This window comes from Sorex fumeus, unplaced genomic scaffold (genome assembly GCF_029834395.1).
Source record: "Sorex fumeus unplaced genomic scaffold, SorFum_2.1 ptg000044l, whole genome shotgun sequence".
Lineage (NCBI taxonomy): Eukaryota > Metazoa > Chordata > Mammalia > Eulipotyphla > Soricidae > Sorex > Sorex fumeus.
The window spans coordinates 37,415,730-37,441,403 of record NW_026606101.1 but is presented as its reverse complement, the minus strand read 5'-3'; the positions used below and the strand labels follow the sequence as shown (position 1 = coordinate 37,441,403).

At 40.8% G+C, this 25,674-nt stretch overlaps 1 protein-coding gene across 1 annotated transcript; it reads right to left on the bottom strand.

Annotated features, from left to right (window-relative positions):
• Nucleotides 1-5: 5 nt before the first annotated feature.
• POLR3F (RNA polymerase III subunit F) lies at nt 6-25,221 on the bottom strand. The gene is made up of 9 exons (XM_056121718.1): nt 25,116-25,221; nt 22,381-22,498; nt 12,880-12,947; nt 12,351-12,418; nt 9,806-9,918; nt 6,875-7,018; nt 6,578-6,685; nt 4,264-4,455; nt 6-2,156 (listed from the first exon to the last, which is right to left on the bottom strand). Exons 1-9 carry the CDS (start codon nt 25,175-25,177, stop codon nt 2,079-2,081), a joined length of 951 nt encoding a protein of 316 aa, XP_055977693.1. The 5' UTR covers nt 25,178-25,221; the 3' UTR covers nt 6-2,078.
• Nucleotides 25,222-25,674: the final 453 nt, after the last annotated feature.

The window sequence follows — 25,674 nt, the reverse complement described above, 5'->3', positions numbered from 1 at the left end:
TAAATTTCAGCAGTAGTTATCTTTAGAGAATGAAGATTCTGGTAGGTTTGTTTTGGTAGAAATCTTTTTAATTTCATACACATTAATGGTTATTTGAAATTGTCATATTAAATGTGTTCATAATGAAAATATAATTAATATTAAAACAATATGGTAACTTAAAATCAAATTAGATAAATTAGTTGAATGTCTTCCTTAAAGAGGCTCCTTAGCATTCATTTAACTTTAATTAAAGTCTGATTCTACTTGAACTATTTGGAAATAGTAATTGCTCTACTAACTCTTTTCTTAAGACCTTTCTCAAACAAAGACACGCTTGTACAGATAAGTGTTAACACTTTATTGTCCTTTTCTTCCATAGGAAAAAACACATATAAACAATTGAGGATAAATTTTATATTATTCCCATAAAAATTAATAAACATTTATGTGATTGTTAAGTTGTTCCTCACAATATTATAACCAGTAACCATAAGAGTTATAAAATTAAAAATTCAGGGATTGGTCCTGGCTTGGTTTCCACCAGTTCGTATACCTTCCCCCACAATTGCTGCAGCCCCCATAATAGTAACTCAGTTCTTCACTCTGTCCTTATCCAAAGTTCTACTGGATAGCAGTAGTTATGCAACATATATTTTATATCCTTCCCTCACCCTCTAATAATGAGTAATAAAGGAAAAGCAACTAAAAACCTAAAATTACTTATATGGCTAGTTTACTGAGTTGGTCAGAATAAAAATGACATATTAAAGCTCATTTCTCCAAATGGAAATCAAGGAATTTCAAGGGGAAAAGCAGCACATAAATATCCTTTAAATCATAGAAGCATGGCATTTTATAAATTTGCCACACTTATATGCCATACACTCTTATAAATATGCTGCTTTATGGGTTATTATTAAGTATACGTGGGTCTTGACAGACTTCAAGAAATATCTATTTTTGTGTGTATTCATTTTAAAGGATGATAGTCTGGGGAGCGAGGGGAAATAATACAGGTGAGCCATAAAGTGAGACTTGTAAAACTAACAAAGGCTAGGTAGAAATACGCCCACTAAATTTACACAATGGAAACAGGTCCCTGACAACAGTTACCACTTGAGTTTGTGATCTTGTATTTCACTGAATATTGTCACAGATTTCATGCTATTAAAAATTTTTTTGTTGTTTATTTTGCAACAAAAAGTGGGGCATAATCATGTGTATTATGTGGAGCTTTTGGGGTTTGTTTTATGTATGTAAGGCTTGTAAAAATTTTTGTTGTTTCTGTTTTGGGGCCACAACTGGTGGCCTATACTTCTGACTACAATCAGAAACCACTCCTGGTAGAGCTCAGGGGACCATCTGAGGTGCCAGGAATTAAAATTGGTTTGGCAGCATGTAAGGCAAGTGCCTTACCTGCTGTATCTTTCCAGCCCCTTAAAATTTTGTCAGTATTCCTGAAAACACAGGATACAATCATGCAGTGAAATGATTATGTGGTGAAACATGGTAAATACAGTGGCATAATACTCATAAAGTATTTCAAATAAAAAAGAAATTAAAGTGTGGAAAAGGATATTCCATTCATTTCTCTCCCTCCTTCCCCAAGTTTGCATACGCGCCCATTATTCCTGGATTTACCACTTATAATTTAATCTTAATGAAACTTCTGAGAAACAGAGAAAGTGATAATGAACCAAATAATAAAATTTCCAATGAAAATCTTAAACTTGAAATGTGCATTTTAAATCCTAGCCATTACAACAGAACTCAGTAAATGGTGACTTTCAGCTTCTTTTTTCTTGAAGTGTGTAGACTCAAAAGCTTCAGAGGAGTCCTCCTCCACAACTTACAAGCATATTATTTATTGAAGAATGGATTTCACTACTAACTTACCTGCCCATTACTGTTGGTTATTCTACCAATATAAAATTTAGTCTTGGTAGATTTTAAACAAAGACCATTCTTCATAGCAGCAAATCGGATATCCAATACTATAGTTTGCTCCCAGGGAATTTGGTGATCCATCATGAGTCAAATTATTTTCTTCCAAAGTAACTTCATTTGTAAAATGCCATGGAATTTAATGAATCCCATTAAAATTCAAGCCACTCTGTCATATAAATACAATTTGATGGTGAAATTTCACCACCTTCATGGCAGTCATCAAAAACCTTTAAAAAGAAAAAAGTTTATATTCAGTTTTGAGAACCATTCCAATATAAAGGTATAAACTCTACAACTATAAAACGACTTCAAAAAACCTTTTTAAACAACATGATTTTATTAACATATAGTGCAAAGGTATCAGTGATATCTGTTTAAACATTAATTTTTTTTTTAAATACCCAGATCTTGGATTTAATGTTGTGGATACTGCACTCAGGAACCACTTGGCACTACAAGTAAACACATCAAAATATTTCCCATTTTCATGCATAGATACTGAGCTACATCACTATTACAGATTATTAAAGACAAAATAACATTTGTAATAATACTCATTTGAACAATCAAGTGTAGTAGTCTTGCTTGATCTAAGCTCAATATGATGTAGATCAAGTTTTAATTTTGATGTTATTAAAAACTTTATTTTCTTTAAAGGTATCTTCAAGTTTCACAAAGTATTTTTTCATAAAGTATCCTTATGAAAATAAAACAAATTTAAAATAAATTAAAAAACCCAAAACTATTATAGGCAAAGATCTTAAATGTCAATCACAACTAAAATTTCTCTTAAATACCCAGGCTCCAAGCATTTAAAGCAATAGTAAAAATAAAACTCTCAAACTGAAAGAGATTAACATATTGACACGGACACCTCAATTTGTATAATTAAAGCATAATCAAGTGTGAGCCACAAGTGGCATATGTCGGTGTCAATGTGTTAAGGTTATATATAATAATAGAACCTAAGAGGTCAGAGAGATAGATGGTACAGCAGGTAAGGCACTTGCCTTGCAAATGGCCGACCTGGGTTTGATCTCCCGCGCCCCGTATGGTGCCCCAACCCCGGCCAGGACTGATCGCTGAATGCAGAGCCAAGAGTAAGCTTGAGCATCTCTGCATGTGGCCCCAAAGCAAATAAAACAATAACAAAAAAACAGGACCTGGGGCTGAAGCTATAGTATAGTGGGCAAGGCATCTGCCTTGCATCCAACTGGCTTGTGTTTGATCTTTAGCATCCCATATGGTTCCCTGGAATCACCAGGATTGATTCCTGAGTGCAGATCCTTGAGCTTCACTGGGTGTGGCGCAAAAACCAAAGTGTGTGTGTGTGTGTGTGTGTGTGTGTGTGTGTATGGGGGGGGGGTGTTGAAAAAAAGACCTTTGTGAGAGTTAATGAACCCTTTTACTGTAGCCTTAAAATAACCTTGTTCACTTCCCCATTGGCCTAAGTCTCAGAAGGTAACAGGAGTACAGAAAATTAAGATCTAAACTGACCAGTAACTTGGTTAGTCAAGCATTGCATGTTTAGAATTTTGTTTTGTTTTCTTTTGTGGCCACAACTGGCTATGCTCAAGAGACCATATGGGGTGCCAGGGATCGAATCTGGGTTGGCCACATGCGAAATAAGAGCCCTGCCCGCTAATCTATCTCTCCTGCCCATGTTTAAAAATTTTATGTGTGTGAAGCAAGAAACAGAATCAGAAAATATGGAATATGCTAGCCTTTTTTTACTGTAGGAGTTGAAACCATGGTAGAGAACACTGGTTATATATACAGGGACCCAGTATATAATGAAATAAAACAGACCAGCAGCCCATAAATCCGAGTGCCATCAGGATGGGGCAATGCCCACGGCACACAGCTGGCACTAATAGGTCTTAAAGTGATGCTACAGGGTAAAGAATATTAGGTTAGGAATATAACTCAGTAAAAAAGCACTTGCATTGCCTGGCACCACAAAAAAAAACAAAACCAAAATTAAACTAAGAACATCATGTTTGTTACTTTTCAGCTTGTGATCTTAGGTCTCCCAAGGCCACATAAATCACCAAGAACATAGCATGGTAGATTCCTAACAAAGCTTCATTCCCTTCCCACTTACATTAACATAGCCCTTATCAAAAAGAGCAGGAAACCCCAATTTCTTTAACCTAGTTATTCTAATACAGGAAGTAAAGAAGTGATTTATTCATTAAAGCTCCATCACATGCAGCTCTTGGTCATCCCTTATAGTCTGAAATAAATGTACTGTGCTTGCTGGGATGTTATGTGGCACGTGTGTTTTCTACAATGGTTTATGGCCAAGTGTTAAATGAAACCACTTTAACTTACTGGGCAGAGTCCACAGGGAGCTCGGACCAAACCTGTGGGAGGGATAATCGGATTGACTGCCCTGTACAGTTTCATGTGTCCATCAATACTGCCAACCGTGCCTTCTTTCGCAGCAATGATAGTCATCTCCACTTTCCCATCATAGATGAGTGTATTCAAGATGGTTTCAATATCCTCCATGGACAACTCTACCTGAAAAGGGAAACATTAGAAAGGGCACAAAAGACGAGGAGATGTCCTTTTGAAGGGTGTTACAAACAGTCACAATTAGGCTGGAGACAGTACAGAGGGTAAAGCACTTGCCTTACATACTTGCTGACCCTGTTTCAAATTGCCAGCACCACACAGAGCTACCCTGAGCACAAGGCCAAGAGTAGCTCCTGAGTACCACAGGGTGTGTCCCCGAACCCCCCCCCCCCCCCCAAAAAGTCACAATTCTTCAGTGAAATGGGGAAGCACTAAGAATAGCTGAAAACACAAAAGGCTGAATAGCTTAAGTTAGCACAAACACGAGGGGCAGAATTTTTTCCAAGTAAAATCTTGATTTTATTATTAGGCGGGGGTAGGGAACTGAGCCACCCAGCATTACTCAGGGACTATTTCTGGCTTTGTACTTGAGTGGATCTAATGGCGCTCAGAGCACCATTTATATGGTGCTGAGGATTGCACTAGGGCTGACTGTATACAAGGAAGTGCCTTAACCTATGTACTAGCTCTCTGGCACTCCTAAGTGAAATCTAGAAACTTCATAAAAGTCACTTTTTTGTGTGTGTGTGCTTTTTGGGTCACACCTGGTGATATTCAGAGGTTACTCCTGGCTCTGCACAAAGGAGTTACTCCTGGCAATGCTTGGGGAACTATATGGGAAGCCAGGTATTGAACACAGGTCAGCCACGTGCCAAGGCAAATGCCCTACCCACTGTACGATTGCTCCAGCCCAAAGGTCGTACTTCTTTGGCAAGAATTTGATGCTCTCCATAAGCCACCTCTGGCTGGTGCCAGGTAATCACGTCATTGGCCACCATCCAGACTCTCATGTCCTTCTCTCTCAGAAGGGAGCATAACATGCCACTTGCCATAACCATGCCACCAGACCCTGCGCTAGGCTGTTTCACTTGGGGAGCCCGGGGAGGGAGCTGGGTGAGACCCCTTCCCACCCCGAGACCCAATTCCAGCAGCAGAAAAACTCCAGAACTCAATCACTGCCCTGCTCACGGCTGTTCTCCACATGCTCAGGCCGAGTCTCACCCACGAGTGAACCTATTCCTGGACTGCGCGACTGCATTTGTGGGCACACGACACTTCATACCACACCCCCCATCCCCATATTTCAAAAGTATCACACCACATTTTATGGGGTTCAAAACAGGAGGCAACCAATCTTAGAGGAAAAAAAATTTTTTTTTCACGGATATATATAAGCATACAAGGCTCAACCTTTAACAACACGTTAGTGATCTCTTATAGAAGGGCTTAATGGCCCCTGGGTGAAATACAACAATCTTCACATTCTTTATCCTAAGGAAACTTTTGTAGTATTTTCAGCCGTTTTTCATAATAAATAATACAAAATATATTATTTTGGTTCTGCTTTGGGGCAGGGGTTGGGGATTGGAATGAAAACATCCGAAATATGGTAGTGGGAGGTGTAATGGTGGTGGGATTGGTGTCTGAATATTAAATGTAATCAATTGTTGTGAACTACTTTATAAAATTAAAAAAAAAAAAAGAATTTGATGCTCAAGCAGAAAGTTACTTAAAGCATCAAGTAGTCCAAGTTTCTAGTTTTACTTTTCTCCCCACTCTTCTTAAATAAGAAATCTAGGACTCAGGAAATGGAAACGAAAATGATTTGTTTAAGAAACCACTTTAATGTTTTCTCTGGCCATGAAAAGCATCCAGAAACCATTCTTTTGTAGAGGTCTTCTAAAGACTGTAACACCTCTTATATCTCCTAAGAAGGTAAATGCTAATCGATGACAAGTAACTGGCATTTGGCACATATGTTAAAATGCCCCTGAGAGAATTAAGAACTTGTCAGCACAGACTTTTCAATTTTGATAATGAAATGCATTGCCAAGACCCTCTCTGCTGCTCTGTAACCCAAACTCAGAAACCCACAGTTCCAGACAGTGTTTAATGGCAAGGACCACCTGGCCTAGTGGCTAAGAAGAGCACTTTCTCAGAATTCTCTAGAAGAACATTTATAGGTATCACTTGAAAAAAATGAATCCGTCAAATTATATTTGGAATATACTATAAACTATGTAGCACAGATTTTTAAAAAGATGAATATTAAAAATTGAATTCTGACCTTACTGATCCCTAATTCACAGATATATTTCCAAACTTCATGAGACGAGGCAAACGAACTGTTTCTTTGGATCATTGGATTCTGTTTGCTTTCTCGTGCTGTTTCTGCCTAGAGGGGTAAAAATATAAATCTCAGTAAAAATTCTGGTGGTTTCTGAATACAGTTTATACAGAGAGAAATCAAGAGCAAAAATGACAACTTCACTATTTTCAATTCCTATTAGTCTACAAGTTAAACTTAAAGATTGAAAAAAAATTTTTTTATAATGTACCTTCAGTGCATTTTTTTTGCATTTACCTTGGATTGAAGGAATTTAAAACACTGTTGGTTAAGCACTTCCACAAATTCAGATTCAAAATCTTGGTCACTGTACCAAGCTCCACCGGTTACAGAACGGTCTGGCTGCAAGTTATACAGCATATATACCTTTTTTTTTGAGGCCTAAAAAACAAGCAAAGCAAATCTGCTTATAAGGCAACACAAATTTCTAAATGAACTGTTGTACTGATGAGCTACATTCCTGGTCATAATACATTATTAAATCCTGTTCTTTAGTCAGGCTTCCTTAGTTTCCCCCTAATATTCTGCTTCTGGGCAAGGATCCTGTCCAAGATACACATTACATTTGGCTATCAGGTCTCCTTAAGTTTTTGATTACATCATTTTCTGAGACTCCTTACTGTGTTCTCAGTTTCCTTGACAGCTGAGAATTTCTGGCCAGATATTGGATGTCTCTTTACTGTAAATTTTCAGCCTTTCTCATCACTTCCTAAAAAGGGTATTTGTCACCAGGTCACGACTGTAATAACAGTAATGTGACTGATCAGTGTAGATACCAATCATGATCACTAGGTGTATTTCTAAGTTTTCTCCGACATGAAGGTATTTCCTGTCCCCATCATTTCCGCACATGGAAGGAAGTCACAGGCACAGTCCACACTAGAGTGTGGATTCAACTTTGAGGCTGGAGTATTCACATAAATTATCTGAAACTCTTCTTCATGGGAGATTTGTCTATTCTACTTTATTAAAATATTTATCAAAGAGAAGCCAGAGAGAATGCAGCACGTTAAGGCGCTTGCCTTACAGCTGACCAGGGTTTGAGCCCCAGCACCCCATATGGTCCCCCAAGCACTACCAGGAGTTATTCCTGAGCTCAGAGCCAAGACTAAACTCTTAACAAAGTTGGATGTGGCTCCCCCCCACAAAAACAATCAATCAGTATGGACTCATGAATGCTTTATAATTTGGATTATAATCTCAACCTCAAAAATACTAAGTAAAAAACCAGACACAAAGACCACATACTATATGAATTTATTTATATGAAACATCCAAAATAGGCAGATCTATAGAAAAGACTGTACAAGTAGTTTTCAGGGCCTGCAGGTTGTTGTTATGAGATCATGTAGGGTTGTTTTATGAGATCATGAAATAGCCTAAAATTAACACAGTGTGATGGGTACATGACTTGATGAGTATACTAAAAAACACTGAACTATACACTTTAAAAGGATCAACTTGATGATATACTTAAACGATGATATGCTAATTATACCTCAACAGAGTTATTAAAAGGATGTATGGGTTGGGGAGAAAGAATGGGCAGGGGGCAGTTAGGGAGGTAAGGCGCTTGCCTTACACATGGCCAATTCCAGTTCAATCCTCTGTACCACATAAGGTTCCTTGAGCACAGAGCCAGGAGTGATCACTGAGTATAGAGCCAAGAGTAAGCCTTGGGCACTGTCTCGTGTGGCCTAAAACCAAGCCAAACAAAAAGAGAAGTAGAAGGAAAACTAGTGAAATTTTGAAACTAGTAACTAGGTACTTGGGGGTTTACTATATTATTTCCTCTAATTTTGAATATATTTGAAACTATCAGTTAAAGAAATTATGAAACAGTATGATACAAAATCACTTGATAAAATCACACTAGGTGAAATGAACTAAATCAAATAAGCTTGTGCAACATCACACTTGACTTTTGATGATATCCACTTGAAACCTCCATTATAATACAATGATATTTCAATACAAAAGGTAAACAATAAATAGGTAGTACTGCTCCCGGGAAGGAACCGAGCGGTCCAGGCACTGGTAGTCATCTTGGGTGTGTGGGTGCATTCTGTTTGCTTAGAGAAGGTAGGTTTACAGGGTCTGAGTAATTTGTTCTAAGTAAGTCTGGGAACATCTGGCAGGAATAGCTTAGCTCCTCTATTGCCTAAAACCGTTGAGGTCAGCAGTTAAAAGTCCCGGCTAGAGCTAGCTCTGAAGAATGGAGCCTGAGGGATCTGACAAGACTAGGGCAGGATAAGGGGGAGAATCAGCAGTGTGCTGCAACAGAGGTTCAACCAGGACAAGGATCTTTCTGGCTTTCCCTCTAGGCATCCAGAACAGAGCCTGCCACATAGCAAATAAATGCAAGGCATTTGTTTAATGAGTATGTTAATGTGCCAGGATGAAATAAATGACCAGACATACCATAAAATATTTTCATGACCTCAAAAATTCTCTATAAAAGAGAGCAAATTAAAAAAAAGTTTTTTTTATTAAATCACCGTGAGATACAGTTGCAAAGCTTTCATGTTTGAGTTTCAGTCATACAATGATCACACACCCATCCCTCCACCAGTGTATACCAATGTCCCCATATTCTACAACCCCCAAACCCCCCATGGCAGACAATTTCCCCCATACTCTCTCTCTACTTTGGGGTATTTGGTTTGCAATACAGATACTGAGAGGCTATCACATCTGGTCCTTTATCTACTTTCAGCACAAATCTCCCATCTAGAACCATCCCTCCAATCATCATTGACTTGATCTCTTCTCTATTCCAGCTGCCTTCTCCCCTAGCTCATGAGGCAGGCTTCCAACCATGGAGCAATCTTCCTGGCCCTTATGTCTACTGTCCTTGGGTGTCAGTCTCCTATTATGTTAATTTATATTCCTCAATATAAAATAACAGTCTTTCTATGTCTGTCACTCTCTGACTCTTATCACTTGGCATGATACTCTCCATGACCATCCACTTACAAGCAAATTTCATGACCTCAACTTTCTTAACAGCTGCATAGTATGGAAGAGAGCAAATTAGTTTTAGATCTTTAAGTGGTTAAAATACAAGAGTTGGTGTGGGTTTAACAGGTAGTGCATGTGCACAGAGATACACAGCTGGAGCAAATGTATATATAGTAAACAATCGGGAAGTAAAAGAAAATTACTCACGGCCACAGACTTAACAGCTTTGATAAGCTTTTTACTTTCCAAATTCTTTAGGATTTTGTTAATCTCTGTTAATGGCAAATTACTTTTGTATCGGATATCTCGGCTCCATATTCCTGTAAGAGGAAAATAAATTAAGTTAGGCACTTATGGGATTTGTGCATATATCTTATTACTTATATTTCATTCTAAAACTAGTAAAACACGTGAATATATACTCTTAAGGCCAGGGAGATAATATAGGGGGTTAAGACTTGCCTTACATGCAGTAACTCCAGTTCAATCCCCAGTACCACAAATATTTCTTTAAGCACTGCCAGGAGTGATCCCTGACCAAAGAGCCAGGAAAAGGCCCTGAGTATATCGCCCAAATCACCTCTCGCCCTCCAAAATATGTTCTTAGAGCATAGTTAAAGTCCTATTGTTGTACCTTTTTTTCCTTTTTTCTTTTGGGTTACACACGGAGATGCCTAGGGGTTACTCCTGACTTTGCACTCAGGAATTACTCCTGGCAGTATTTGGGGGACCATATGGGATGCTGGGAATCAAACCTGGGTCGGCTGCCTGCAAGGCAAATGCCCTACCCTCTGTACTATCACTCCAGCCCTAGTTGTACCTTTTAAAAACATTTTATGGGCTGAGGATGAACTCAGGGGCTGAGTATTTGCCTTACATTGTGAGGCTGTGGGTTTGATTTCTGGTACCACAAAAACAAAGTGGGGGAAAAACATAAAAAAGGGCCCAGAAAGATGATTCAAATATATGCAGCAGGACCCAAGTGCAATCCGTGGCACTTAATTCTCCCCTACACCCCCCACTTCACTAAAAGGCATGGCCCTGGTCTCCCCAAGTATCTGCAGTTCTCAGACAAGGCTGAGAGAAGCCCAGATACTTAGTACTTACTAGGGAGGTCTCCCTCACATATAAAAAATACATATGAAAAGCCTAATTTTGTAGTGAAAGAAAAATCTTGAGCTTTTTGGGATGCTGGGGGTGGAGTGTGGTTGGGTAACACATAGGATGTACCTCTGGGCCTACTCCTCGCTTTGTATCATTTATTTCTCCAGTTCCATCATCCTATTTTCTTTTCAAAGTAGAGGCATAATGAAATAATATTATTTTAAAGAATTTGAAGCATTTTTTTTTTGACATGCCAGTTTACTCCTTGCTCTGTACTAAGGGATCATTCTTTGTGGGCTCAAGGGACCATATGGGACGCTGGGGATCAAACCTTGTCGGCGATAAGCAAGGAAAGCAGTCTACCCACTGTTCTCTCTCCAGTCCAGAAGAATTATTTTTTAATAGAATTTTTTTATGTGTCCATTGTTAAATCTTCATTTAAATGATAATCATAGAAACCAAATGATCTCAAGTTAATACATAATTGTTAATACCAGAAGTTAGAATCAATCATTCAAACAGACTAAGTGGGGGGGGCTAGAGAGATAGTACAGTGGTAAGGTACTTGCCTTGCATGTGGCTGGCATAGATTCAATCCCCAAGTCTCCTGAGTACTGCCAAGAGTGAACTCTGGGCACTTCTTGGGAGAGGCCAAAAACCCAAATCAAACAAACAAAACAAAAATAATCGAACAAACTAATGATAGCAATCTAAATAGTTCTTTGAATGGAATAGGAGAGGTATTAAAGAGCTGTGGAGGGACCTATCTTATCAACACGGCATTAAATATATCTGTAGTTTCTGCAAAAACCTCAGAGATGTTATTCACAATTAACAAAAAAGATGAAGAAAGTTAGGCTTCCTTTCTAAACCGGGATCAAACTCTGCTCAGATCCTTTGATCCGCATTTGATCACTGGTTTAGAAATAATTTACAATGGGGGCTGGAGCGATAGCACAGTGGGTAGGGCATTTGCCTTGCATGCGGCCTACCCTAGTTCGATTCCCAGCATCCCATATGGTCCCCTGAGTACTGCCAGGAGTAATTCCTGAGTGTAGAGCCAGGAGTAAACTCTGTGCATTTCCAGGTGGGACCCACAGAAAGAAAAAAAATTACTAAACTCTCAAGTTTTAGGTCAGAGGGATAGTACAGGGGCTAAGTCTGACCCCGACTGAATGCCCAGAATTACTTGGTCCTCCAAGCTTTGCTGGATACGTGTGTGCGGGCCTGGAGGAACCCTGAGTAACTCTGGGGTACCTCCTGGCACCATAGGGTGGGCCCTTACAGAACTGTATTGTTGGGTTATCACATTCAACTACCAGAAGTTTCAGGTCTTCTGACTGAAAGTCAACCCCTCAAAACCAAACCAAACCAAACCAAACCAAACCAAACCAAAAAAACCCATTGTTTTATTTTGAATTGGTAATACATTCATGTGGTTCAGAATTCAGATATTTCTTTCCATTCCTGCCTATAGTAATCTAATGAGGCAATGATTGCACTGCTCCTGGGTGTCCATTAAGCATCTATGTTACTCTGTATGTTACACTCATCTCCTCTTTTAACAGCCGAGGCACAGAAATCTCCACCAAAGAAGCCAGTCCCGACATCTGGGTTCAAAACAGTATTTTTTCTTTCTCATGCTTACCTTTGTTTCCAGCATCCTCTATTATTTGATATACTAGTTTTTCTTGGTTATCTGATCCTTTCATTTTACTGCAAGAGAATAAAGTAGAATTAAAAGGGCAAAGGAGAACAGACTGATCTACATGATTATGAATAAGCATAAAGGCCAAAAGATTGACTTATCGATTAAAAGGACCCACTACAAAAGACAGGGCTATATGGGCCAGAATGAATAGATGTCCAGGCACAGTAAATGTAATGAGACAAATTGCAAACAGTATATAAAGCAAGATCTCGTTTTTTGTTAAAAAAAAAAAAGAGAGATTATATGTAGTATATAAACAGATAAATAGCTGCACATATTTATACAGGTTCAGAACTAAAGATATTTGCCAAATTATTAAGGGCAGTTATCTCTGAGAAATAGAAACCATGATAGGAGGCGCGAATGTTTACACTATGTAATTCTGTACCAAATTAATGGCCCCATGAAACAAAGGACTTTTGTAATAATTAGATTTTCTCAAATTAAAAAAAAAATAAGTGCTTACCCAGCATTCTGAGAATCCTTTATTCTATACAGGAGACCTGTACTGCTCCTTAAAAGATCCAACTGACCCTAAGGTTTAAAAAAAAAAAGAAAGTGAATTATTTTTGAAATATATCCTAACTCCCAGGCTGGAGTGATAGCACAGTGGTAGGGCGTTTGCCTCGTGCAAAGCCGGCCCGGCTGAGCTGGGTTCAATTCCTCTGCCCCTCTTGGAGAGCCCGGCAAGCTACCAAGAGTATCTCACCCACACGGCAAAGCTTGGCAAGCTACCCGTGACATATTCAATATGCCAAACACATTAACAACAAATCTCACGATGTCACGATGGAGACGTTACTGGGCCTGCTTGAGGAAATCGATGAACGATGGGAGGACCGTGCTACCATCCTAACTCCCAGTTATTTTCTTTTTTTTTTTTTTGCTTTTTGGGTCACACCCGGCAATGCTCAGGGGTTACTCCTGGTTCATGCACTCAGGAACCACTCCTGGCCATGCTCAGGAGACCATATGGGATGCTGGGAATTGAACCCTGGTCAGGTTGCGTGCAAGGCAAACACCCTACCCACTGTGCTATCACTCCAGCCCCCTCCCAATTATTTTCAAGCTCCTCATTTGACGCCAAAGTTTTTGCTTATGGGAATGTATCTTTAAAAATTTAGCTGTTGGGGCTGGAGTGATAGCACAGCGGGTAGGGCATTTGCCTTGCACACGGCTGACCCAGGTTTGATTTCCAGCATCCCATATGGTCCCCTGAGCACCGCCAGGAGTAATTCCTAAGTGCATGAGTTAGGAGTAACCCCTGAGCATTGCCAGGTGTGACCCAAAAAGAAAAAAAAATCCAGCTGTTAAGTTCATAATATTCTAAAATATTAATATCTAACATTTCTTGGGGGTGTCACACCTGGTGATGTCAGGAATTACTCTGCTCTCAGGAATTATTCCTGGCGGTGCTCAGGGGACCCATCTCATATGGGTAACCATATGGGATGCTGGCGATTGAATATGGGTGGGCCATGTGCAACGCGTTATACTCTGTACTATCTCTCTAGTCCTATCTAGCAATTTTTATATTCTGGATTCTGACATGGTTATACAATCAGTGCTAAAGGTTTTTGTTTTGGGGCCACAACTGATGATGCTCGAGGTTATGCACTCAGGGATTACTCCTGGTGGTGCTCAGGGACCATATGGCATCGAACCCAGGTTGGCCACATGCAAGGCCCCACCTTCAGCCACATGCATGATAAAGAATTTTAAAAAAGCAGCTTCAGAATAAACAAAAATTCATATTCAAATATATTCAATAAATATATAATAAAATGGTAGAAATAATTTACATGAGTTCAAGTAAAAGCTGTACATGCATAAATACTCTATAATAAAGTTAACAAGGTTAACTGTCACATTTACTGATATGTGTGATTTCTATAGTGTTATAAGAAATTAGGCAAAGAAATAAACCTATGAATAAAAAGATAAAATTTTGTTTTTATACCACAAATCAAAAAACACCCTTCTAGGTGAGAGATAGTTAAGAGGTGAAGGTGCTTGACGTGCATGCATGTAATCAACCGTGGTTGGATCCCTGGCACTAGATGGTTCCCTGAGCATCACTGGGAGGAATCCCTGAACACTGTTGGGCATGGCTCTGCTTCTGAATTTTTTTGGATATCAACTCTAGAGCATTCAAGTGTGTTGCACGACTAGATGCCTAAGAGTGATCCTATTCCTCTGAGTTAAGAATGGGAAGACTTATGACTTGGAAATGTTCTTATGTATGAATAGTTAACACCATCCCTTTATCCTCAAGGTGATTATATGACAAATTCAATTTGAAGGCTCCATTTAGCCACTGGATTCACCGAATACAAGCATTCACTGTGAGGTGTTTTGTGGAGACAAATATGAATTCTAAAGGAGAATCATGAGGATAGAGGGATAGTACAGCGGGTAGGGCGCCTGCCTTGCAAGCAGCCGACCCAGGTTCAATCTCCAGCATACCAATGGTCCCCCGAGCCCTTCTAGGAGTGATTCCTGAGCACAGAGGCAGGTGTAACCCTTAAGCATGCCAGGTGTGGCCCAAAACACCAAAATATATAAAAGAGAATCACACACTAACTTCAATACATATGGTTGAACTGAAATAAAGTTAAGGGGAAGATGGGATGGGATCTCAGATAAAGTTCTGGCCCACCCTGAGTGTTCAGGGAAACTTATAGAAGTTGATAGCAAGAATCTTGAAATATAATGACAGGCCATCTAGGAATTGAAACAGTATTAAGTCTCCCCTCAAAACGAAAATCCTAGCCCAGATGGATTCACCAGTGAATTCTTCCAAATCTCTAAAGGACTTACTCCCCATTCTTTTCAAGCTTTTCCGGGAAATTGAAGAATCAGAAACATTTCTAGACAGTTTCTATGAAGCAAATATCACCCTGATACCAAAAGCTGACAGGGATACCACAAAGAAAGGTAATTACAGGCTGATATCCCTGATGAACACAGACACAAAGATGCTCAACAAAATCTTAGCAAACAGAATAATCCAAAGACTCATCAAAAAGATCTTAGACCATGACCAAGTAGGATTCATTCCTGGAATGCAATGATGGTTTAACATTCGCAAGGCAATCAACATAATTCATTTTATCAATGAAAGAAAAGATTAAAACCATCTGATCATATCAATAGATACAGAGAAAGCATTTGACAAGATTCAGCACTGTTTTATGATGAAAACTCTCAGCAAAATGGGCACTGAAGGAACTTTCCTCAATATAGTCAAAACCATCAACCACAAGCCCACAGCAAGCATTATTCTCAATGGGGAGACACTATAAGCCTTCCCACTAAGATCGGAAAAAGACAAGGTTGCCCACTCTCGCCACTCCTCTCCGATATAGTACTGGAAGTTTTTGCCAAAGCAGTTAGACAAGAAAAAGATATCAAGGGCATAAACTAGGAAGGGAAGAAGTCAAGCTATCACTATTTGCGGACGATATAATACTATACTTAGAAAATCCTGAAGACTCTACAAAAAAGCTCTTAGAAACAATAGGTTTGCATAGTAAAGTGGCAGATTATAAAATCATCACCCAAAAGTCCACAGCTTTCCTATATACAAATAATGAAAGAGAAGGAAGAGAGATAAAAAACCAATCAGGTTCACAATACTGCCTCAGAAAATCAAGTACCATGGAATCAGCTTAACTAAAAGAGGTGAAGGACCTATACAAAGAAAATTACAAAACACTACTTCAAGAAATAAAAGAAGACACTAGGAAATGGAGACACATCCCCTGCTCATGGATAGGGAGGACTACAATTATCAAAATGGCAATACTCCCCAAAGTACTATACAGATTTAATGCTGTCCCTATCAAAATATCCATGACATTTTCCAAAGAAATAGACAAAACACTCCTGAAATTCATATAGAACAATAAACCCCCACGAATAGCTAAAGTAATCCAGGGGAAAAAGAAGATGGGTGCCATCACTTTTCCCAACTTCAAACTGTATCACAAAGCAGTAGTAATTAAAACCGCATGGTACTGGATTAGAAACAGACCTGCAGACCAATGGAACAGAGTTGAATATTCTGTCACAGAGTCTCAAATATATGATCACTTAATCTTTGATAAAGGAGCAAGAATGTGAAGTGGAACAAGGAAAGCCACTTCAACAAATGGTGCTAGGAAAACTGGACAGATACCTACAAAAAAATGGAACTCTGACCTCTAACACCAGGCACAAAAGTCAGATGAAAGTAAAGACCTCAAATCAGACCTGAATCAGTAAGGTATGGGGAGTAAAAAGTAGGCAGAACCCTCCACATGATATTGAAGCTAAAAGCATCTTTAAGGATGAAACACTACTTGTTTGTTTCCAAACAAGTGGAAACAAACATAAACAATGGGACTATATTAAACTAAGAAGATTCTGCACCCCAATGGAAACAGTTACCAATATACAGAGAAATCCCATGGAATGGGAAAGTATATTTACACACTACCCGTCAGATAAGGGGTTAACATCCAGGTTATATAAGACACTCGTAGAACTGTACAAGGAAAAAACCTCCAACCCTATCAAAAAATGGGGAGAACTGAATAGAAGCTTCCTCAAAAAAGAAATGCAAATGGCCAAAAGGCACATGAAAAAATGCTCTACATTGCTAATCATCAGGGGATGAAAAATCAACAATGAGATATCATCTGACACATATCAAAAAGAACAAGAACAACCAGTGCTGGCACGGATATGGAGAGAAAGGGATTATCTTTTATTGTTGGTGGGAATGCCGATTGGTCCAGACTTTTTGGAAAACAATATGGGCAATTACTTCAAAAACTAGAAATTGAGCTTCCATATGACCTCACAATATCACTTCTGGTAATATATCCTGAGGGTGAAAAAAATCACAGTAGAAATGACATCTGCACATGTATGTTCATTGAAGCACTGTTCACAATAGCCAGAATCTGGAAACAACCCGAGTGCTGAGAACAAAAAACTGGTTAAAGAAACTTTGGTACATCTCAACAATGGAATATTATGCAGCGTTTAGGAAAGATGAAGTCATGAAATTTGCTTATAAACGGATGGACATGGAGAGTATCATGCGAAGTGAAATGAGTCAGAAAGAGAGGGACAGACATAGAATGACTGCACTCATCTGTGGAATATAAAATAACATGAAACTGACATCCAAGGACATAGAGACAGGGCCAGGAATACTGCTCCATGGTTGGAAGCCTGCCTCATGAGCTAGGGGAGAAGGCAGCTGGAATAGAGAAGAGATCATCAAGTCAATGATGGTTGGAGGGATAGTTCTAGATGGGAGATTTGTGCTGAAAGTAGAGAAAGGACCAAATGTGATAGCCTCTCAGTATCTGTATTGCAAACCATAATGCCCCAAATTAGAGAGACAGTATGGGGGAAATTGGTCTGCCATGGGGGTGTGTGGAGAATACTGGGGACACTGGTATGCACTGGTGAAGGGATGGGTGTGTGATCATTGTATGACTGAAACTCAAACATGAAAGCTTTGTAACTGTATCTCACAGTGATTCAAAAATTGAAAGAAAGAAAGAAAGATAGGTACGTAGATAGATAGATAATGGACAGCAACCCACGTTCAATCCCCAACATCTCAAGCACTGTAGAAGTAATTCCTGTGTACAGAGCCAGCAGTAATCCCTGAGCATTGCTGAGTGTGATCCAAACACACACAAAAAACAAAAAACAAAAACAAACAAAAAAAGAATGGGCAAAGGACCTGAGCCACACAGCATAGAGTAGCAAGGACACAGAACCAATCTGTCCTCTCAGAAACCTAACTTGTCAGCAACAGTAATAGAATGTAGGATGACTTTGGTTTGTCCTTTTTCCCTTACCACAAGGAGTTTAGGTTTATCAGTTGCACCCATCACAGTGTTCCCGAGTCACTCCCATTCCTCTGTGCTTATCTGTAACTTCTCTATGCTCTCTTCCCCAACCAATTAATCAGCTTTTCCCCCTAATCAGACTCTGTTAACTTGTAAGGTCAGATTCCTCTGAAATCTATGATTTTATATGTAAGTTAATATGCCCTTCTCCTCTCCTTACATCTATTGAATAGTTTACTTTAAAGCAATGTCCTTTTTGAGTAGACACAGGAAGACAGTTAATATTATGCTTTTGTAACTTGGGATTTAATTGGCTTCGAATATTATTCACTCCCAGGCATTCTGCTTTCTCTACTTAAGCCTCAGTTGCCCTTTGTTCCTAGCACCCCAAAAGCAGGGTCCCGATGAGGAACTGAATGGGACCAGGGCAAGCTGTGAGCTACCCTGGCATTGAAATGGGCCAGGCCAAAGTGCCACAATACTCAACTATAAGTTGAGAGCATAGTCATGGACAGATGCTGTCATGATTCAAAAGTAATGACCAGATTAGGACCCTGCTAGGGACAGGAAAGACTAATCTGGTCTGAGCACTGTAGTCTGAGATTGAGATGACCCCAGGAGAGCAATTCTATAAGCATTAATTAATGTATGTCTTCCTGTGTCCATACAAAATGATTACTATTATGAATGTTTATATATTTGTTGGATAAGGAGAGGAGAAACACATCCATGGGATTCTGCTCTTGGGCGGGTCGTCCTGCTGAAAGAGAATCTGTCCTAGAAGAAGACTCCCCTGAGGGAAAGAACTTTACCCCTACTGATTGTGACCACACCTATATGTAAGCCCCAATCCCTCATGTTTGGGGACTGAACTAGGCTGTAAGAAGGGGCTGGGGTATCCAGAGCCAGGAGGAGGAGGAGAATGAAGGAGGTAGAAGGAGAATGAAGAGGAATCGAGAAGGAGAATGAAGTAGCATGACTGGGGTGAGAAGCAGAGGGAGAATCAGAAGTGAATGGAGATGAGATTAGAATAAACGGCAATTGAGACCAACTTAGCCCTCATTCCTTCCTTCGACTGCCCATTGCCATCGACCTCCCCAGGGTGGAGGAAGCAGCCTGAGACTAGGGAGGTGAGGAGGGATAGAAGTTGCAGCCCTTTTGTTTACACAATAGAAGGAGATGAGTCAGATGAGGAAGGTATGAACTAGATGTGAAAAATGCAGAAAACTGGACTTAAATCTCTAGCATAGAAAAGTAATTTGTGGGGAGGAGGGAGTTGTGTGGGATGGGAGGCAGAATCGATTTGGTCAGATATGTATTGAGAGAGTTCAGCTAGGGCCAGAGATAGTATAGGGGTAAAGGTGCTGCCTTGAATGTGGCTGACCCTAGTTTGATTCATGGTGCCACATAGGGTCTCCTGAATTCTGCCAGGAATGACCCCTGAGAACAGAACCAGGAGTAGCTCTTGTGTGCCACTTGGTCACAAACTACTCCACCCTCCAAAAACAAAGACAGATCAGCTGGGTGCTGTGAGACAGACGGAGCCAAGAAGTACTATATTACAGTCCAGGTAAAAAGTCAAGAGCCTGAAGAAATTCAATAGCAAGAACATAGATTGGGAAATAAGTGTGTGAATTAAGAGCACCCGACTTCATCTTTTCTTACAGTCAAATTAGTATTCCACTGTGTATCTGGACCACGGGTTCTTTATCCAGTCATCTACTCCTGATCACATGGGTTGTTCACACATTTGAGTTACTGTAAGTAATGCTGCAATGAACACGCAAGAGCAGATGTCCTTTTTGCATTGTTTTTGGGCCCTTGGGAGTGGAACTGCTATGACCAGTCATATGGAAACTCAACTACTAGTTTTTGTTTGGGGCCATACCTGGCAATGCTCTGGGGTTACTTCTGACTGTGCTCAAGAGCTACTCCTAGGGGGCCCAAAGAAACATATGGAGTGTCAAGGATTGAACCTGGACGGGCTGCATGCTAGGCAAACACCTTATCTGCTGCACCACCTCTCCAGCCTCTCAATTACGAATTTTTTGAGGAATGTCCGTATTATCTTCCAAAAAGGTTGGGCCAGTTAACAACCTCACCAACAGTGAATGAAGGTGCCTTTTCCTCTACATTTTTCATAACTAGTTGTTGTTCTTTTAAATGATTTTCAGTCTCACTGATGTGAGGTGACATCTTGTTGTTTGCCTTGATTTGCATTTCCTTGATTACCAGTGACATAGAGCATTTTTTCATATGCCTTTGGCCATTGTATTTTTTTTTTGATAAAGTCTCATTAATCTCTTATCCTCATTTTTTGATGGGGTTGGATTTTTTTTTTCTCATAAAGTTCTATAAGTGCTTTATATACCTTGGATATTAACCCTCTATGGTGGACAAATAGTATCTCCCAATTTGTGGGCTGTCTTTGTATTCTGGTCATGATTTCCTCTGAGGTGCTGAAGCTTCTTAGCGTCTCATTTTTTTTTTATCTTTGCTTCCACTTGTCTGGTCAGTGGTGTTTCGGTCTTAAAGATGTTTCTAGTATCAATATCATGAAGAATTCTGTTTTCCTCTATGGAACTTACAGATTCAGGTCTGATAGTGAGGTCATTAATCCATTTTGACTTTTGTGCATGTGTTAGAGGTCTGGGTTTATTTATTTATTTTTTAGTTGACCAGTTTTCTCAGCACCATTTATTGAAGAAATTTTTTTCTTGTTCCTCTTCATAAATTTTGCTCCTTTATCGAAGATTAACTTACCCGAGGGTCCAGTTCTGAATTTTAAATTCTATTTCACTGATATGTGGGTCTTGGAAGAGACTTCTTCTACTTGAAGACCTTTACCTCAGAAACTGACTAAAAGTCTGCAACAGTCCTTTATCCTTGTTTTGAATGAGGGGTCAGCAATCTGATCCCCTGCTTATTTTCAGAAATAAAACTTTACAGGAACATAACCACACCCATTTATTCATATATGATCTGAAAGTAAGTACAGAGCGGAACGGTTGTTAACAAAAACTACATGGCCTGCAAAGCTTATATATGCTATGGGGGAACCTACATCCGGTGGTGCTCAAGGCTTCATCTTGGCAGGGCTCAGGGGACTATATGTGGTGCTGGGGACTGAACCTGGGTTGGCCATGTGGAGCATCTTGATAAATTGGTTCTGAGACTGCTTGAAGAAAAATTAGGTGGGGAGGTGAGTATTTTATGATGACTGGTCCAACAGCAGCAGTATAAAGCAAACAAAAGGAGAAACAAATAATTGCTTATGTGCCCCATGTATTACAATAACAATCAGTTAATAAATATAAATAGTCATCGTACGGTTACTTCATTGCAAAGTAATGTGCTTATTTCTTCTTTCCTCAGTTCAGGCACATTTAAGATAGTTCTTAGTTTGGGAACTTATTTGCCGTTTTTTGTATTGGCCACGTCTGGCTGTACTCAGGACTTACTCTTTGCTCTGTGCTCAGGGATTATTCCTAGCAGGCTTGGGGACCAAGTGGGGAGCTGGTGATTGACCCCAGATCATCAGTATGCAAAGCAAGTGCCTTATCTGCTATACTTACTTTCTGGTCCCAAAGTCTGGAATCTTTTTTGTTTTGGGGTGACACCCATTAGTGCTCAGGTATTGTTACCCCGTCTCAGTGCTCAGGATCACTCCCAACCATGCTTGGTGTACCATATGGGGTGCCAGATTCAAACCCAGTTTGGTCATGTGAAAAGCAAGTACCTAACCTGATCTCTCAGCCCCAGTTTGGAGTATTTTATCAGATACAACATAATATTTTCAACCAGTTACATGAAAAGGCTGTAGAGATAGTAAGAGGGTAGGGTGTGTCTCGCATGTAGTGAATTCAGGCTCAATCTCGGGCACAACGTATAGTTCTTAAAATAGGAGTGATCCGGGAGCACAAAGCCAGGAGTAGGCTCTGAGCATAGCTGTGTGTGGCTGAGATACCCAAAACACACCCAAAACAAACAAACAAACAAACACACACACACACACACACACACACACACACTCCAAATGACTACATGAAACACAATAAGAAGTAACAATAATCATAACACATAATTGCAAGCACTGGTCGGATTCAACTTACCATGGACAATAGTCTATTGATGGCCACAGCTCGTTGTTGGGCTTCTATATGAGGCATTTCATTTTGAATTACTTGGTCTGTAATTCCATGAGGGAACTGGTGGCATAATTCTATAATCCTGGAAACAAAGACATTCATATTATTTGTGCTCTCCCCTATTCCATAAGGCAATGGGGTAAAAATATTAGCAGAACAGTTTTGAAATTGTGCTTTTTCTTACATTTGACTATTTGGGTTTCTAATGATTGTGAGTTAAAGCATGATACTGTGGAGAATCTTTCAGAATACAAATTTACATTATTATTATTATTTTTCCACTATTGATGCTTTTAATTTTATTTTTATAAATTAATTTATTGAATCACTGTGAGAGCAGTTACAAAGCTTTCAGGTTTAAGTCTCAGTCATACAATGATGAAACACCGGTCCCTTCACTAGTGCAATTTCCTACCACCAAAAACCCCAGTATAACCCCCATCCCACCCCTTCCCTACTTGTGTGGCAAATGGTTTCCACATTTCTCTCTCTCTACTTTGATTACATTCAATATTTCAACACCAGATCCACCATTATTTGGGATTTTACCCCAACACTCACATCTGCTGAAAAGGCAACATTAGACAACTTGTTTTCTATTGCTGATAATGAATAGTATACAATATCTATTTTGAAATTCTGAAATCTTAATTAAATCTGGAGGGATTTCTGCCAAACGCCGCTGGGTTCAGGGATTCGTTTCGGAGTCTCTGGGATCATGGTTTAAGCTGCTTCTTGAGTAGCCAGAGGGCTCGTTCATGGGCAGTGACTCGGGGTCTTGTTGGGGCAGGGGAGGAAAGGGCCAGCCCGGCCCCCATCCCATGAGGCCCTGCATGTCTCCTCACTGCGGGCCCCTACCTGGCTGTCCATTCAAAGGGAAGATGGCAGACCCCAAGCTGCCAGGGGGAACAGGCCAAGGCACAAAACCTATTCCCACCTGGGGAATTTACATTATTATTGCTAAGAGTACCTTCTCAGTAGTAATATGAACTTAAAATTAAAATAGAAGTCACATGAAAACACAAATATGTTCATGCTAAACCTTCAAGTATTTCATCTGTAACAAGTATACAAGGTGAAGATACAAAGCATTGGGAAGTATTAAGGCTGTAAACTAGGCAATTAGACACTTCTAGAAGCAAGGCAGATTTTGATACAATAATTGGGACTTGCTCTTGGAGTTATTCCTGTACACAACAACAACAACAGCAACAACTACTACTACTTAGGGTTGGGGATATGGCTCAAGCCTGGCATCACAAAGCCACTTGAACAGGCAAGGAGTGGCTCCCGAAATGAACAAAGAAGTCAATAATACATCAGCTTGTGCTGTTAGCATGTCAAGCTGTACCTGTGGGGCGAGTGCATCAGCAGCCTGATGGGGCCGTCAGACCTCCAGATACCCCCAAATTGCTGCTGTGCCTTTGGCCAGAGCCCAACAACTTGGGGCCAAGTTTACCAAGAAATTAAATGACCAAAAGTTAGGTATGTGGGAGACACACCCACAAAACACCTTGGCTCAGGTCATTTATTGGCCTTATTTCCGAGACCCATAAATCTCGAAAGAGATCAAAAGACGCAGTTAGGGCCTGTTGCGTGGAGGTAGGTGGGAATTCGTGACTGAGATCTCCAGGCCCGCTTGGATGGGACTGGGCCTCCTTCCCTCAGGTCCCCAGTTTTCCAGTAGCTTGGCAGTCACACCCACAAACTGCCCCTAGCGCCATGCAATCTCATCAACGGCCAAGCCCCAGTGAATATAAACTAGAGCTCCTGAAAGAGAATGACACAGAATTTCCTGGACATTATATTCTATCTATAACGAGCAATACAAAATAAATCGTCTAGCATTGCCTTTTCAGCAGGTTTGAGTGGTAGTGAGACTGGTGTCAAAATATCTAATGTAACCAAAGTAGAGAGAGAGTGTGGGGGAAATTGTCCGCCAAAGAGGCAGGGGGAGGGTTGGAACAGGAGTGGGAGGGGGGGCAATACTGAGGATTCTGGTGGTGGAAAATGTGCACTGGTGAAGGGATGGGTGTTTGATGATTGTATGACCAAAAGTCAAACATGAAAGCTTTGTAACTGCATCTTATGGTGAATCAAAAAAAAAAAAAAAAAAAGGTGGGGTGGGGGAAATAATAATAAAATAAACATTCTGAATAAAAAAAGTAATGTGAAGTTCATGCCCAATTCAATCAGCTTAATCAATGGCTGAATAAACAGCAGTACTCCTACATTATTAAAAAAAAATACATCAGCTTGCACAGGATCACCACAGATGGTACATGTTAAGACCATGAAACTAACACAGCACAGGCACACTACAAAACCTGGAAGAGGCTTTGGTACCCTAAACTCGTAAATGCGGCACTAAAACCATCTGGCCAGGTCTCGTCCTGTAATCACAAACCGCGCCGGGACTTCGCCCATTCTGTCGCTCCTTCCCTTGTGAGGCCGCCCACCGCCACACGTGCCGGGGGGGAAACACGCAGCCCCAGAGGCGGGGGCGCCACGCGGGAGGGCGGCGCACCAAGGAACTTGCCCGAAGCCGCCAGCGCGTGTGGACTCCCTAAGCGTCCCGCTCTGCCAAAACGCAGCGGCCTCCAACCCCGGACTCCGCGGGCTCCAGGACCTGCTCTAGCGCGCACCAAGACGGGGTCGGGTGGAGGCACGCCCCCGAGGCGCAGTCATTACAGGCTTACCTGTTTTCTATTTCAACCGGGTCCGCGTCAGGCGGCTGTACCTTCACCTTCACTTCGGCCATGAGGGGCAGCCCTCCGACGGGGCCAGGTGTGTGTGTGTGGGGGGGAGGTGTGTGAGGGTGTGTGTGTGTCGGGGTGAGTGTGGGGGTGCTGGGATCATGCAGCTGCAGCAAGAAACGGGGGAGACGGGCCGGCCCGGAACTGCACAGACCGCGCCGTGGGGCCTTCCTCTTCGCGTCGCAGCCGGTCCTTCCTCTCCCTCGGCTTGAGGTGTCCGCGTGGCGCCTGCCCCGCTTCAGACTTCCACAATGTCAGTGCGGTCGGAACGACGAGCCTGGTTCCGATCGGACGCTTTGAATTGGGTGTCCTCCCCCCCTCCACTTTCTCTGTTTTTTTTTCTTTTCATTCTAGAACGCCCCCGATGAAACTTTATCGAGAAAAGGCGCTGCCGCTAGGCAGCCGCGGCGGGGCGGGGCTAGTTGCCAGGAAGCCCGGCTCCCACCAATCAGCGTCCTCGCCTGCATGGGCGGGGCGCGGTCGCGGCGTCTCTGGTAACCGG